The sequence below is a fragment of the Microplitis demolitor genome, chromosome 7 (genome assembly GCF_026212275.2).
Source record: "Microplitis demolitor isolate Queensland-Clemson2020A chromosome 7, iyMicDemo2.1a, whole genome shotgun sequence".
Lineage (NCBI taxonomy): Eukaryota > Metazoa > Arthropoda > Insecta > Hymenoptera > Braconidae > Microplitis > Microplitis demolitor.
This window is the reverse complement of record NC_068551.1, coordinates 3,689,136-3,704,686: the sequence shown is the minus strand read 5'-3', so window position 1 is coordinate 3,704,686 and position 15,551 is coordinate 3,689,136. Positions and strand designations below refer to the sequence as shown.

The window sequence follows — 15,551 nt, the reverse complement described above, 5'->3', positions numbered from 1 at the left end:
TCAAAAATTTATTTATTTTAAATTTTTAAAACGTCTTAAGTCTGCTACATTTACACTTATATTTTTAATTATTAATAAACAAAAAAACTTTACGTTAAATGTATTGTTGACTAAATTCATAAATACTTTTTAAATAAATTATTTTGTTATTAATAAAATATTAAAATTAATTATTGATTAATTATCGGCTATATTTTCAAATGACAGATGTCAGTAGTTCAAAATTTTTTATATTTTGCTGTCAAGATTAAATGATAAATTACCGGCAATTTTCAAAATGACGATCAGAGAGACGCCACCTCGAAGAAAAAGGAGAAAGAAGGACACGTCAAATGTCCGCGTGGACATGATAGTTAAGTCTATGTAGATATGTGTAGAAAATAATTACATGTAAGTCTGTTTCTTTCAGGATCGTGATCGCGATCGTGATCCGTAAAATAATTTATTAAAAAAAAAAATAACCATATGAATTTTAGTGAGAGTAGCGGAAAATAGTGTGACGTGCATCTTAACCCACATATCTCCTGACCAGCTCTTGACATCGCTGATACCCTTCAGTTCCCTCACCCCAAGTAAATGGAAATATGTCTACTTTCTTATAAACTTTACTCTGGTATTTAATTCCGCCCAGATTGTCTGATCCACACGTCATTGAATCGCCTATTATTGTTCTTACGATAATTTAAATTGATTTATACTATCAAGGCAGTGTGTTATCATCGATAAACAAATAAATTATTCAAAAATATTTTTTTTAACCATTCAAAGTTATGCGAACGTACCTACCGGAGACAATTATTAGTAAGTGAATAAGTGCACATATACAAATGCATACAAATGTAGTGAGTGAATGCACGCATATGAAAGGTCAACTTTTTTTTTATTTTAAATGCCAGGCTGCTAAATAGTAACCAGCTGCTAGCATTTATTTGTTTTTAACAAATTTTTAATAATCATTTTTACTGTATAGTTTATTGTAAAAACAATGAATTTGACTTTTTCTTATTCTGCTTTCTCATTATTTTTGTTATATAATTCAAGTAAACTCAACTTTCTTGTTTTTATTTATTCATTATTATAATTTTTTTTTATGCAATACAATGAATTTATTTTATGAAAGTGAGTTTGACAATATTTTTATTTTTACATTTAATTTAATTATTTTGAAATTTTACAGGTTAAAAATTAAAAATTAATTGTCCATCCGGCTGTCAGTATGAACGTAAGTGATATCACTGTTTATTTTTATCATTATTGATATAATTAATAATTAAAATTAAATTTATCACTTGTATTTAGAATCCATATCGTGCAAGACTGGGCAGACAGCGCGTAGATCACACTGGGACTGCAGCAGTACCGAGTTATGGAGCACGAAATCAAAATTCATGGCCTACGATGCCCAGTAATCAGACCCAGCAAGTTCTAGGGGGAGTTAATCAAACAAATAGCGCTGAAGATTCTTGGGAGTGGGGAACAGAAACTGCTGACAATGGTAACGATTCGTGGAACTGGAATATTGATCAATCCGCGGAGCAATCAGGTCAATTACATCCTCAGCAGCAACCACCGGCGCACGTGTCAAATTATGGGAATATGAGACATCAAAATTTAGTGCAAGATAATTATTATTCAAATATAAATGGAAATAGACAAATGGCTGGTCAACATCAACTGCCGCAAGAAACTGGTGGAAACGTGGTGCCAACTGGTCCGAGCAGAGAACCAACTCCTAGTCAATCGGATTCATATTCTCAGTATAAAAATTTTTCAGTAAATCCGAAGCAGCAAATGCCCCCGAGAACAAATTCAACAAACCCGGGAGTTATTGATAATCAAAATGTCCAAGCTCAGTGGCAAGCCAATCAGCAGCACGATCATTTCAATCCTTATCCTCCACCAAGAGCATCACCGTTTGATCAACCAGCTCAGACTCCGCAGTTTACTTCAAATGCTTACAGTTGGAATGGAGATCAGACGAATACTGGAGGTCATAATTGGCAGAATCAAGCTGCGGAACCATTTTGGCAGGAGAAAAATTCTAATAAGAAGGAAGAGTATCATGCTGATGATAACAGTGGACCGTGGGTGACACATGATCAGTTTAATAAACCACTGCTTCAACCGTTGCCAAAAAATTTAGCTAAAGAAATGCCCGGACAGTGGCAGCATGATAATCATCATGAAACAAATAAAATTAAGTTACACAGCCAGGATACTGTTCCACCTAATCAATGGCATGATGATAATCATGATAACAGATTAGTAGAACCACAAAATCAGTTTATACAAAACCACCCTCATCAACCAGATAATTTTAATGCCAATCAATCCTGGCAGCCGGTTAATCTCCAACAAAATATTGGGGCAAACCAGCCTGAGGTAGATGCTAATAAATTAACAGATGTCAATTTAGATAGTTCTGTAGTAGAGAATAAACCTTTGCATGATTGGCATGCTGAACCTTCAATGAGTTATCCGACATCAGTAGCTAGCTTACCAGAACCAACTAATCCAATTACTAAAGCAGATAATTCTCGGCATGATGAGCAAAATATTTCTGTATTCACTCCACAAACAACTCAAGCAGCTCCTATTCCTGATACCACCAGCAGTTTATTTCTACCACAGAATTCAGGAATTGAATCTCAAGCTACTGATCGCGGTCACGAAAATTTAGAATCCAGCTTTAGTGTTGATAGTTCAATCAAAAATGATACTATGAATGACATTACATCAAGTGTCAAACAATTAAATATCGATGATAAAGATTCTGCTAATTCTCATCAGTATGAAAATCACCCAGCACTATTTCCGGTTCACTCGATGCCTCAATCAGTGGATCAATGGCCTAACCAGTCTTTGCAATCAGCTCAATCGGTTATTAATAAACCTTCAGAACCAGCAGTCTTGTCTAGTCAGCATCTTGCTCAACCACTAGCTTCACCACAAGAACACTTTGCACCACCTCCATTAGCATCGTCTGAAACTAGACCACGTGGACTCTTCGATCATACTGAATCTACACAGCCGGCCATTCAATCTCATGAACACGCTGTACCGCCAGAGCCAATAATTCAATCACACGAGTACACTGGCCCGCCTCAAACGACTATTCCATCGCCTTATTATCATCAAGAACATCCTGGCATATTTACCAGCCATCAAGCAACACCTGTGATGAATGCACCTGATGCTGCTGGATCACCAGGTCTCACAATGCACCCAACTGTTCAAAAAACTATTCCACATAATCCGTCTCTAGATTCAATTACTATGAAGCCTTATCCTGTAAATGCTCCTGAGAATTTACAAATGCCTACTGAAGCTCCCAAGCAAATAATTCCTGGTGAAATCAGAGGTATACCAGTTACTCAAACTGGGTATGATCAGTGGTACAACCAGAAGACAGTGGTAACAAGTCCACCGCAAAATCCTCAGTATCAAAACACTGAAAAAAGTCATCCGATGCAACAGCAAAAACCCTGGCCATCAGTAGAACCAGCAGACAATTATGAACCAAGTAAACCTGCTGGTGAATTTACTAGCGCTGATGCTAAGACATTAGAGTACGAGTCCAAGGCTCAAGAGCTACTGAATGTCGTTGAAAAATTGGGCGCTGAAAAAGGCAAAGCGAGTGCTTATAATCCAGTTGTCAGAACTTCAGTGGAGCAAACTGTTAGTCAACAGATAAATCCTGTAGAAGTTCATCCGGTTAACCAACAAATTCAACCTCAGCATGACCAAACATCTGAAAATTATGAATTTGCGTCTAATGATAGAAATACATTCCTCGAAACTGGTGAGTTGACGGATTTACATCACGAGCAAGGTATTACGTCGTCAAATCACGATGAAGAGAATGATGAAGTGCCAAGTGATATTCCATTTTTACGAGAAGTACCAGGACAATCAAGTTATGGAGATCCACGACGTAATGATCCAACTGGTCAAGAGCAATATGTGCAGTCCAGTCCTCGTATTATGGATTCTAGAAGAAATCCTGCAGAGCAAACTCTCAATCCACAGGGTCGATCTATAGCTATAACTTCAGCAGCTGATCGCACAGAACGTCGTGATGTTCCTCCGGGTCAAGAGAGACGAGAAAGTAGACTACCGTCACGTGATACTGACACACCTGAACGTAGAAATGACCCATCAGGAAGGGAGAGATCACTTCCACCTTCGCAATCACGAAACGATCCTTCGGGCGAGGAGAGAATTAAATCTCAAAGTCAAATAAACTTGGAACCAGCTGAAATACGTCAAGTACCTGGTAGTGGAATAGATTCCGTCGAGCCGACTCCCTCTGCTGAAGTGATGCGTCAAATAACTGGAGGTGTTTCTCGCAATGAACAAGTTATTACAGATGACAGTAACGCAAGAGTTGTAACTGGATCCCAACAAGTTCCACCATCAGCTACCGGCATGCAGGATTTGCCGCAGCCAAATGAAACCAGAAACAAACGCGAAGAAGCTGTTGGTGCTTCAATAGAAAATCCTCTTGCTGTAACTGCGTCTCCTAAACGTCGGGATTCTTATCAAGACGGCGATGACGAGGAGTCTGGAAATAGTCGGGATGAAAACCGTGAGAGACGTCGTGATCAAAGTCCTACTGATAGACGTCGTTACGATTATGATCATAAAGGTGACAGAAGTTATTACGACCGTGATCGTGAGTATGATGATGATTATTATTATGAAAGAAGGCGTGGGCATGATTACGAACGCGCTTACAATTCACGTGAGGATTTAGATAGACGTGACGCGTCATTCAGAGAAGGAGATCGCCGTCATTTGAGTCGCGATGATCTAGATGACCGCAGAAAGCTTAAGGATGATGACAGAAGAGGGCATCGCAGTGACGTTGATCCGAGACGTCGCGATGCCAGGGATTATGAACCATCTAGATATCCGCGTGATCCGAGGGCCCGAGATTACGATCGCAGGGATGAAAGACGTAGACGTTATGATGATTATGATCCACGAGACCCTAGAGATCCTAGAGATCCAAGAGATCCTAGAGATCCAAGAGATCCTCGACGTGATTATTACGATGATCCGTATGCGCGCAGCTCGAGGCCTTCCAGCAGATCTTCTTACAACGACCGAGATCGCGACTACTACGGACGTCCAAGGGATCCTTACTACGCATACAATGGCTACGGTGCTTATGATTATGGAAGTAATTATAACAATAATTATTACGCGTATTTAGAAAATCTACGCAGGACTAATCCTACAGCATACATGGAGTGGTACAATAAATATTACGGAAATCAGCAGCATGGTATTAATAATGTTGCTCGTGGGGTTCAAAATTATCCAGAGGACCGAGCTAGTGTTCATTCTGGAAGAAGTTCTTGTGATGACAGGTAATTTATTTTTAACGATCACGTGGTCCAGTTTTTGATCTTTTACAGGGCGGCCACAAACTGGAAATCTCGGGAATTATAAGAGAATTTCAAACAATTCAAATTTTAAAATTTTTCCAGAGTAATCCCAAGCAAATTACGGGCTTCAATAAATTTTTTTCGATGATTATCAATTAATTTTTTATTATTGACAATTAAAATATAATAAAAACTTTGAATATACTGATACGAATAAAATTTTTGATTCAGGAAAAATTTGAAAAACTTAACTGGGAAATATCAGGGAATTTTAAAATCATTTATTTGTGGCCACCCTGTTTTGAAAAGTTGATGGAAATTATTGACAGGATCAGCAATTGAGCCACGGCCAACTAATAGCTAATTTATTTTTTTTAAAACATTAATCAACTAATTTTACCGTATAACTAATCCCTCCATGATAAAATACTTCGATAAACGTCATAGATTCAGAATGTCGAGTGTTTACTTCCATACACCAAACAAGTCATTATATGTGCCCTATTTTGGATACCCCATTTGGACTAGCAGTCCTGTACACCGGAAACGCGCTAATTGTTGTCGTAAATTGATTAGGTGAGACGGTTTGAAGCGGGACAAATCCCTGGTAAAAATATTTATTGTAGGCCAGATGTAAAACGCTAGAACTTTTGCAAAAATTTCGCGCTCAAAACTGCTAAAAATAAATTATTTTTTTTTTATTAACTCTTGTGCTTCATTAATTTTTTTTTTCATACTTTTATAGTTTATTAATGACATATTTATTTATTGACAGGGCAAACAGTGGAAAACATACAATTGGAGATATTTCTTTATTAGAAGATTCAAGAATTGCTTCGAGACTCACTCCGACTAAATTCTCAACATCACATGTTCAAGGTAAAATTATAAATATTATAAGGATGTGCGAATAGTTCGAACTATAAAGCTGATCAGAATTTTCTTGATTTGAATCGAGTAATTTGAAAAATAAAAAATAATTCAAAAAGTTACCAATAGTTCGAAAAGCTACGAATGGTTCGATTCGAACCCAATTCTCACATCTCTAAAATATTATTATTTTAATAATTTGAATTATAAATTTATTTAAATATGTTTTTTTTGTAGGATCTTTTTCGATTGGTTCATTAGTTCAAGTCCATGCGAGTTATCCTGCCGATGGAGAGCGCGCTCGAGTTGACATTCTTCAACTAGAAAGTTTGTTGATGCACGATTCAGTAGCCCGTGAAATTCGTTCTTATCCAGGGCCATTAGTAAAGTAAATATCAAAAATTAAAATGTGCTCGTAGTAATTTACAACAAAATAAATATTAATAATTGTGCGTTAAATTACAGGGGCGTTACACATAAAAAGACAATTATTGAGTATTGCGAAGCCAAAATAAAAAAAGCGGCAGTAAATGATGAACTTGTTGATCATCCGTCTTATATTTTATTGTATCAACTTATGATTATGCTCATTCAACAGAACGGCGTAAGTTACATTTTATTTAAATATTATTATTATTTTTTACGAACTATAGATTTTAAATATTTTTATTTGTTTATCAGAACGTCGTTGGTGTAGACATCGCTACATTATTGCTACGTAACAAAGAAGTGTATCCTTACGAGGCTCAAAAATCAAATGACAAACCGATACGTCGTGAGTCAACAATTTCCCAACGATCTGGTGGAGCTGGGAGAGAAGGGTCAGTCCACGAAGACGCGGTACAAGAAATAGAAGAAATAAAACCTGTGAAAACAGTCGAGCAAATAACAAACGAATTTAGAAACACGTTGCTCAGTGGTTTAGTTCAAGAAGCTCTGGAGTATGCGATGACTGAAGGCCTCTGGGGTCATGCACTTTTCCTCGCAAGTAAACTAGACAAACGTACACATGCCTCCGTCATGACACGTTTTGCCAACAGTCTACCGGCCCAAGATCCTCTTCAGACTTTGTACCAACTTCACTCGGGTCGCGTACCAGCGAGCGTAACTTGTGTAGCTGACAGTAAGTGGGACGACTGGCGTCCGCACTTAGCCATGATTATATCAAACACTTCAGCAAATCCAGAAATAAATCGTCGCGCAATATCAACTCTCGGTGACACACTGACAGCACGTGGTGATATTCATGCAGCTCACTTCTGTTACATTCTCGCTCAAATTGATTTTGGAATTCACGGTACACCCGGTGTTAAGCTCGTGCTCATTGGATCAAATCATCACAAACCTTATGCTGAATTTGCTACACTCGAAGCAGTCGTACTTACCGAAATTTATGAGTATGCAAGAAATTTAAGTGAGCCAGGTTTTACAATAGTCGGGTTGCAGACATTTAAATTTGAAATCGCTCAAAAAATGGTTGATTACGGCTTGATTGAAAAAGCGTTACTTTATCTTGAACAAATTGCCGTCAATATTGTCCAAGAACCATCAAAGTATAAAGTATCGTTTATCAATAACGTTTATACACTGAGTGAGAGAATAAAGTTTCATGACCCGGTGTTCAAAGATTGCATCGAAGATGTCGGGACGTTAACTTGGCTCAATAATTTAAGCGACATCGTCGGTCGTTGTCAGACAGGTGAAATAGTGCAAGAGCTCAATAATGGACGTTCAGACGCACCAAGTGTCACACATGATCACGAACGTGACATTCCTCAGCAGTGGAATTATTCCGGAAATCAGCAGGATTATTCAAATGCTCCCGTCTCTATGATGGAAGTTCCTACCGTTGACACTAATCAAGACGCATGGCAACCTATGTCTCTCCCTAATATACAAGAGTCTTACAGTGCTGATCAAAATGTACAGTACGGTCAGAATGTTGACACCAACCAGTACCAGCAGCAGCAACAGCCGCAGCAGCAACAATCCCAACAGGAGTATTGGAATCAGCAGACTTACAATCAAGAGTACACCAGAGATTACAATACTGCTGACTGGCAACAGCAGTCGAGTCACATGCAGTATAATTCTGAGCAAACTGATGTTGATTCTGCTCCAGCTCCTGGATGGAACTACGAGGTGAGCAAATAATTTTTTTTATTTTTATTTTACGTTAAGAAAAGTTTGCAAGTAGTGTAAATTTTTAATAACTAGGCGTAGATTAATGCATGTTGATTGTGTGATCTATCATGAATCGGATGACGATAGATAAATATATGATGAATATTTATAAATTTTTATTACATTCATGCTTTCATCAGTCGGATAAAGAGGAAAAGCCACCAACACCTGAAGTAAGTACTTTCATCTCTGCATCATCAAACTGTAATAATAATATTAATAATTATGAAAATAATAATAATAATAATAATAACAACAATGATGATAATAAATTATTATTGATGGATGGTTCCTCGCAATCTTATACGAATACAATACGCCGTCGGAAAATTCGGGCTAAAAATCAATTAACGAATAGCGATTTTCGATCGAGTACTGAAGATGACACTCGACCTAATGACACAACTATTTTTAATACTGAAAAACCACGAAGATTAATTAAGTATCCTAGAGTGACGACACCATTTCCTAAGATAATGGATACTAAAAAACCACCGGCTGCTTGTAAATCGAAAAAAATCGACCCCAAGTATTTGAAACCGCCATTGGGGCAGCCACCGGTTTTTCTCAAATGCAAGCCTCCAATTAAGTCAATGTCCAGTGAAGAGACTGATGAAGAACCCAAAGAAGATGATGGAGAAGGTGAAGATGATGATGAGGAAGAGGAAGAGGAAGAAAATGTTACGGAAGATGTTATAAATAATTATAATCCAACGGATTTAGATATTCAATTCAGTAAAATGAAACTCGAGTCTCTGACAAATACGACATCCAGCTCATCTTCGTTTGAGGTTGACAAAAGCTCTGTACGTTTTGGTAACAGCGGGCAAACTTTGAAACAGTATTGTAATTTTGAAGAAAAAAAAGTTGTTAGAGTAGCACCGCATATTAGAAGGAAAGACGTTATTTGCGACACCGTTGATGCTTGGTCGTTTGATGAGTCGAAGCAGTTAAACTCTAGAAATTCTGGATACCGGCCTATTATTTTTGGCGGTACATTTAACATAGACGTTCCAGCTGCTAATTATATCGACAATAGACATAATCAAGTAGATAAAACACGTGTGCTTCCTGGTAAACGTATATCCAAAACCTTTGATATAGATGCCCCAGTGCTGTTATAAATTAATAAATATATCAACAAGTATATTATATATAAAATAAATATAGATGTGAAATATTTTGTTTTTAAGTAAATAGGGTGGAAGTACCATTTATGGCCACTGCTTTATTTTTTGTCATTTAATGCTCAGGCAGTGCCGCCACTTTTCAAAAAATTTAAATGAACGAGTGTCAAAGTGTATCAAAATTTGAATTAATTGAAAAAAGGAAAATTTTGCTGAGATATAAATTCTTAAAAAATTACTTACAGTTGATATTAATTGGGAGATGTCAATTTTGCAATTCAAATTTTTAAATTTTGTAGGCGATAATGAAAAAGTATAAAAAAAATTTCTATTGTACTAGTGTAATAAAAATGTCTGGACAAATTTCAAAAAATTAATCAAGTCATTGGGTATTTTACAAACTATTTTATTTAAATTTTCCAAGTGTCCAAAACTGGGTCTAAAGTGGCCAGAAACGGTAACTCGACCCTAATATATAAAACATGTTCTTGTTTTATTTAATTCTTAGTAGATCTTATTGATCGAAATGGGTATTTACATAAATAGCTTTTATTAATTAATATATATAAATATATGTGTGAACATTAATTATCGTAGTTTAGTTAATTATCTATTTATAATTGTTTTATTTGTATAACTTATTTTATTTAACATGGGTGATAAATTAACGTGTATAAGAAGTGTTTAAATAAATGAATTTGTTGTGTTTAATGATGTCTTTAAATTATAAAATTATAAATAACTTTTTATTATTTAATTATCGTTAAGAAAAATATCGGTTGTGTGCAAAGTTTGTCATTGCTCGCTGTTACGGCGTTAAATATTAAGTAACAATTAATTTGAATAATTGATGAGTTAATAATTAAATAATTAAATGAAAGTATTTAAAAAATGAAGCCTTGACAGTATGCATAGACAAACTTTGCTGAGACCAATTTGCGATGATGATTCGTATTTTTTATTACAGCCGCAGTCGCAGCCCCAGATATCCATGGCCCCGTCTACTAAACAATACGATCCGCTAGAAGATCTTGATACCCTGGAATCTCCAAATGAACATGGGAAATTGTCGAGTGAAAATAAAAAGCAGCATGACAAACAGCCGGAAAAGAAGACCGCGAATTCTGGTGGGTCCTGGTTCGGTGGATTGTTCAGTAAACTCACTCCGAAACCCAAGAACCAAATGATCTTGCCGGATGACAGCAACCCGACGGTAAGTTTGGATTTTTTAAATAATCCTAGGATACATTTTTTTTCTTTATGAAAATGATGTCAGGATGGATAGATTTTTTTTATGTTACTTAAGGCTCGCCGTGGGTACTTGTGGTAAAATATTATGATCAACTTCTTAAGATGAAGACGATCACAGGCCAGTATAGTGTGATATTTATTAGCATTATTAATATCACTTTTTTTAAGTAACATAAAGACTAATACATCAATCATAATAATCGTTGCATTGAGTGTTAAGGTCATTCTTAGGCAGTACCCCCACTTTTTTTAAAATATTTAATGAGTGTCAATTGTAATTATCTATTCAAATTTTTATAATTAATTTTAAAAAAATTGAAGAGCGGTTGATCCGGCAGGAAAACTCCAAAACTTCCCGCTGTTTTTGAACTCAGGATTTTTGTAGAATTTCTTAGACGACAATTCTGATAAAAATTAAGGCTTCCGATGGATGAATTTATGTCTGGGCAAAATGAAAATCTCGTCCTTTTTTCCATTAACGCTTTAATTTTTTTCAAAATTAATTAATTAAATTTTCTGACTGTTATGACATTTAAAGGCCATTGAATATTTTTAAAAATTCGCGGGCACTGCTTGAGAATGTCCTCAAATATAATCAAATAATTGAATTTAAATTTATGCTTTATGTCACAGATTGTATGGGATCCAGTTGCCAAAAAGTGGACTAACAAAGATGAGAATGGAGACAGTGGATCCTCGCGTTTAGCGCCACCGCCAAAAATAACAGAAATGAACTTACCCAAAATTCCTGAACAAATTCAAAAACCTCCATCTATTCCTGAACAACCAATTCCTGCTAATCAAAACCAACACAGTCTCGATTCATCGACCCCCAATTCATCTAAAATGATCGCCGGAAGTAATAATATGTTTAAGTTACAAAAATCAAGAAGTATGCGCGCCAATTATATCGATGTTATGAATCCCGGAGGAGTTAAAACTAACGGACCGCCTTCTAATCTTCCGACACCAGCTAGCTCGCCTATGATGCCCATGGCCGCTTCGTCACCTCAACTTTTTGTCCCAGCTCCAGGTATTCTATCAAATTCTTTGTAGCATAATAATTTCTAATTAATTAATTAAATAAATCATATGAATTTTTTTTTTATTCAGTTAATGATCCAAATGCTCCAGTAGATTTTTTAACACCAGTTCCAGCGGCAGCTCCTCAAAATGAACAAGCGAATCAGGGTGTAAGTGTTGAAGAATAATTTTATCATACATTACACAAGACGAAAACAATCATAAGTAATTTAAATACATTTTACATAACACGCACTCTGAAGTAGATTCTAAGCTCTGTACTCTGGCTGCAGTATGCTTTTAATTTTTTATTTTTTTACTTTTAAATTTTTTATTTTTATTAGAGTATTGTTATGTATGTGTATGATTGTTTAAGTCTAATGTATGATACAATTACTGTTAAAATAAATAATTTACGAATTGAATTTTATTAATAGCATCACTCCTCGGTCCTTTTACTGAATCTTAATCTCACTTACTTAATTACTTATTGTTTGCAAATTAGTTCTGTTTTAAATCAGCTTTTATTAATTTAAGTAGACTTCACACTCTTATTGAATCTTATCAGTTTCATAAAAGTTCGTTTGAATGATTTTGTTTGTTTTTAAAGAAAATTAAAGTGGAACTTAATAAATTAAATTTATTTGTGTTTTCATTTGCAAGCAGTCGGGGAACCAGAATGACGTAGCCAAATAACAATCGTTATTAATAGTAAGATCTTTTACATAAATTATTGTGGACTTGAATAATATTTTTTTATTATTTTTTTGCAATAGAATATGCACAGTTGATATTTCATTTCTTTTATGCAATTAGAAATTAGCGCTATTAGAAATTGGCATTCAAATTTTATTACTTTGCTCTCGACTCCTGAATCTCCTTTCGCATCTTCTAGTCTGCTTATATTTTATAAATTATATCATGCTTTTAAAAACACAATTAACTATAAACAATTTTTTTATAATTTTCTAAAATAAACTGATTGATAAATTTTTTTTTAATAGTATATTGAGTGACGAGGGATGAAACAAAAGAATTTCAGACCAGGGTGAAGCCTGACATCACCCGCAATGAAATCGTCTTTCATCCTGAGTTACACATTAGATTTTTCATGATTACCTGCATTGGAACTTAGTTTCAGTGTCAGCAGCCAGTCAGAAACAAGTTAATTTAAGACCAACTATTAGCGTAAACGTAAATTGTCATTTGAAATTTATAATTAAGCAGAAACTATAAATACTATTTATTATTGACACTAATTTTTATAAAACTTAATCACAGTCAGAACTGTCATTTACGTAAATAAAATTAGTGGTCTTAAATTACTGCACAGAAAAAAAGTATTTCTTGGCGCAAAAAATTTTTACTCGCCCAAAGAAAATTTGTTTGTTCGTGCCCGCTAACTGGCATTTACAATTTACGTGCCTGTTAATATTCCTCGCGACAGTGGACTGAAATTAACTTCTTTCGACTGGCTCTCGAGACACTGATACTTAAAGTTCCGATGCTGGTATCACGAAAAGAATTTAAAAACCAATCATTAGATAAATAAAATTATAAAATTCATTGTTGAACATACGCACAGTAATTATCTAACACAAGCTTGAGAATATGGTCTTTTAAAATAGTCAGATCGCTTTATTATATTTTTGTACATGGGATTTAGCTCTCTCGGTGGAGCTCGACTAGTTCACTATCTCGCGAGGTACAGAGTTACACCATGAGGGATCCGCACCTTCACCAACGGATCAAGGTAAAATTCATTTATTTTTAGATCTTTCAACCAAGTGAAACAACAATTAATCTTCAACCCCACTATCATAATCACTAACATATACACATATTATTAATTTAAAAGCCTCGCCGAAAGCTTTTAATTATTATTTTATGCTTTTTATTAATTTATATGTTTCTAGTTTAATCGGAATAATAATTTTTGTATACATGTTCATTGACATTAATTATAAAAGAATTAATTTATTTTTTTAATTACAGGGACCAATGATGTATAATCCAGCCGACGTAACAGATAATTCAGCAGTTAATGTTTCAAAGAATAGATACCCGAGGCGATGAAACAATAGGAAATAAATTGTAATACACGATTTTTATTAATGATTAATCATTAATAATAATAGAAAAATTATTAATGATATTAATTACTAAGTAATTTAAATAAAATATAATTACGATGAAGGGGAAAAATATGTAATTTAGGGACGTTGATTATTTTTTAAAGTAATTTCTTCATAATGGCGTTTAATGTTTGATATAAAGCATGCAAAAAATTATTGATATTAAATATCTATGGAAAATATTTATAATTTTTTGTACTGCGTATACTTGATAAGTATTTTTTTTTTTTTTGTAATAACGCAAAGAATTTATATATTGTAGTAAATATTCAGAGTAACTGAGAATTGATAAATAATTCAAAGTCTGATTTTATAATCTTGCGCAGAATTGCAATTATGTCTGTCGTAGAAAATATTGATTAGTTTTTTTAAATAATTATTCGTCTTTTTGCGCAACTCATTGTAATATTTAATGATATAAATTTTAATAATTGTCACTGTCATCGAATTTATTGAGTAAAACAAAGTGTGCATTTTTTGTTCGTTATCAGAAGACACTCAATGTTTCTTCATTAAAACAAAACAAAAAAGTTTTAAGATTTTTGAAATTGAATTAATTAGCGGGACATCAACTAGATTTAAAATTTTTTGTTTTTCATTAATAATAAGTAATTAATTGCATTCCATTACTTCTTACGGATAGTTTATGTAAATACTGGGATTGTTCTCTTTTTTTTTGTCTTGCATTTTTAACACTTGACCTAAAATTTGACAGTAAATTATTTGTATATAAATTTGTGTTTAAATTATCTTATAATTGAATTTTGTTCTGTTCTAAATATTTATTTTTTCAATAACAATGTCATTGTTTTGAACACTTATCTGTTGTTACTTATAATAAAACAGTAAATGCCGCAGTAGTAAAAGATAATTGTGCAATTAATGGCCATGTTAATTATGCTATTGAAGATTTAAAAAGAAATATTGTAATGAAAATTTATGTTATATATTTCTTAATATAAAAATAAATAAATATTATTGTAACATATGAATTCAACATATATTTAAAGGGAATGAATATATATATATATAAACTTATGTCTATTGTATATTATTATAATTGCGATTATTTTCCTGTATAATTATTATAATAAAGTATGAATAAAAAGTTAATATTGTTGGGTTCAGTAGTTTTTAAATAATTTATAAATAATAATTGATAACTCGGGTAATTATCCGATTGATTTATTGATAGATGTTATTTCAAATTTATTAAATTATTATTATTTTAGTGAAAAATTAAGGAAACTAAGTACTGGTATCTTAATTACAAATTTATAAGTATGTATTTTGCAGACAATTAGTAGTTTCTTGAATTTGTTAATAAGTATTTAAAATATACGAAGGATAAAAATAAAAAACCCAAAGTTAGATAGTTTAGAAGTGAGTACACGCATTTTTAAAAATTTGAGTAATTTAATTAATTGATTTATTTATTTGAAATTTATTAATTGTGCGTACCTGCTACATTTGTCATCCTGAAGTTAACAGACAATTAAAAATTTTCGGATTTTTTTTTTTAATGAATCGATTACAAAAAAAAAAAAAAAAACTAAAAACATGCACAA

General features: G+C 33.7%; 1 protein-coding gene across 7 annotated transcripts; it reads left to right on the top strand.

Moving 5' to 3' along the window:
• Positions 1 to 294: 294 nt before the first annotated feature.
• Positions 295 to 15,021, top strand: LOC103576910 (uncharacterized). 7 transcript variants are annotated; one of them, XM_008557357.3, is made up of 13 exons: positions 295 to 390; positions 477 to 801; positions 1,178 to 1,222; positions 1,300 to 5,375; positions 6,169 to 6,272; positions 6,501 to 6,651; positions 6,729 to 6,867; positions 6,945 to 8,405; positions 10,542 to 10,787; positions 11,459 to 11,858; positions 11,939 to 12,018; positions 13,515 to 13,601; positions 13,844 to 15,021. In XM_008557357.3, exons 3-13 carry the CDS (start codon positions 1,217 to 1,219, stop codon positions 13,922 to 13,924), a joined length of 6,831 nt encoding a protein of 2,276 aa, XP_008555579.1. In that variant the 5' UTR covers positions 295 to 390; positions 477 to 801; positions 1,178 to 1,216; the 3' UTR covers positions 13,925 to 15,021. The 7 variants fall into 7 exon arrangements, with proteins under 7 accessions (XP_008555579.1, XP_008555581.1, XP_008555582.1 ...); XM_008557359.2 differs by lacking the exon at positions 13,515 to 13,601 and adding an exon at positions 12,515 to 12,559 and having other exon boundaries at positions 13,844 to 13,934; XM_008557360.2 differs by lacking the exon at positions 13,844 to 15,021 and adding an exon at positions 12,515 to 12,559 and having other exon boundaries at positions 13,515 to 13,602.
• Positions 15,022 to 15,551: the final 530 nt, after the last annotated feature.

Excerpts from the sequence above, each read along its gene's own strand:
- LOC103576910 (XM_053740816.1), top strand. Across the intron at positions 5,376-6,168 it reads AGAAGTTCTTGTGATGACAG|GGCAAACAGTGGAAAACATA; the intron begins GTAATTTATTTT and ends ATTTATTGACAG. Across the intron at positions 6,868-6,944 it reads TGCTCATTCAACAGAACGGC|AACGTCGTTGGTGTAGACAT; the intron begins GTAAGTTACATT and ends TTTGTTTATCAG.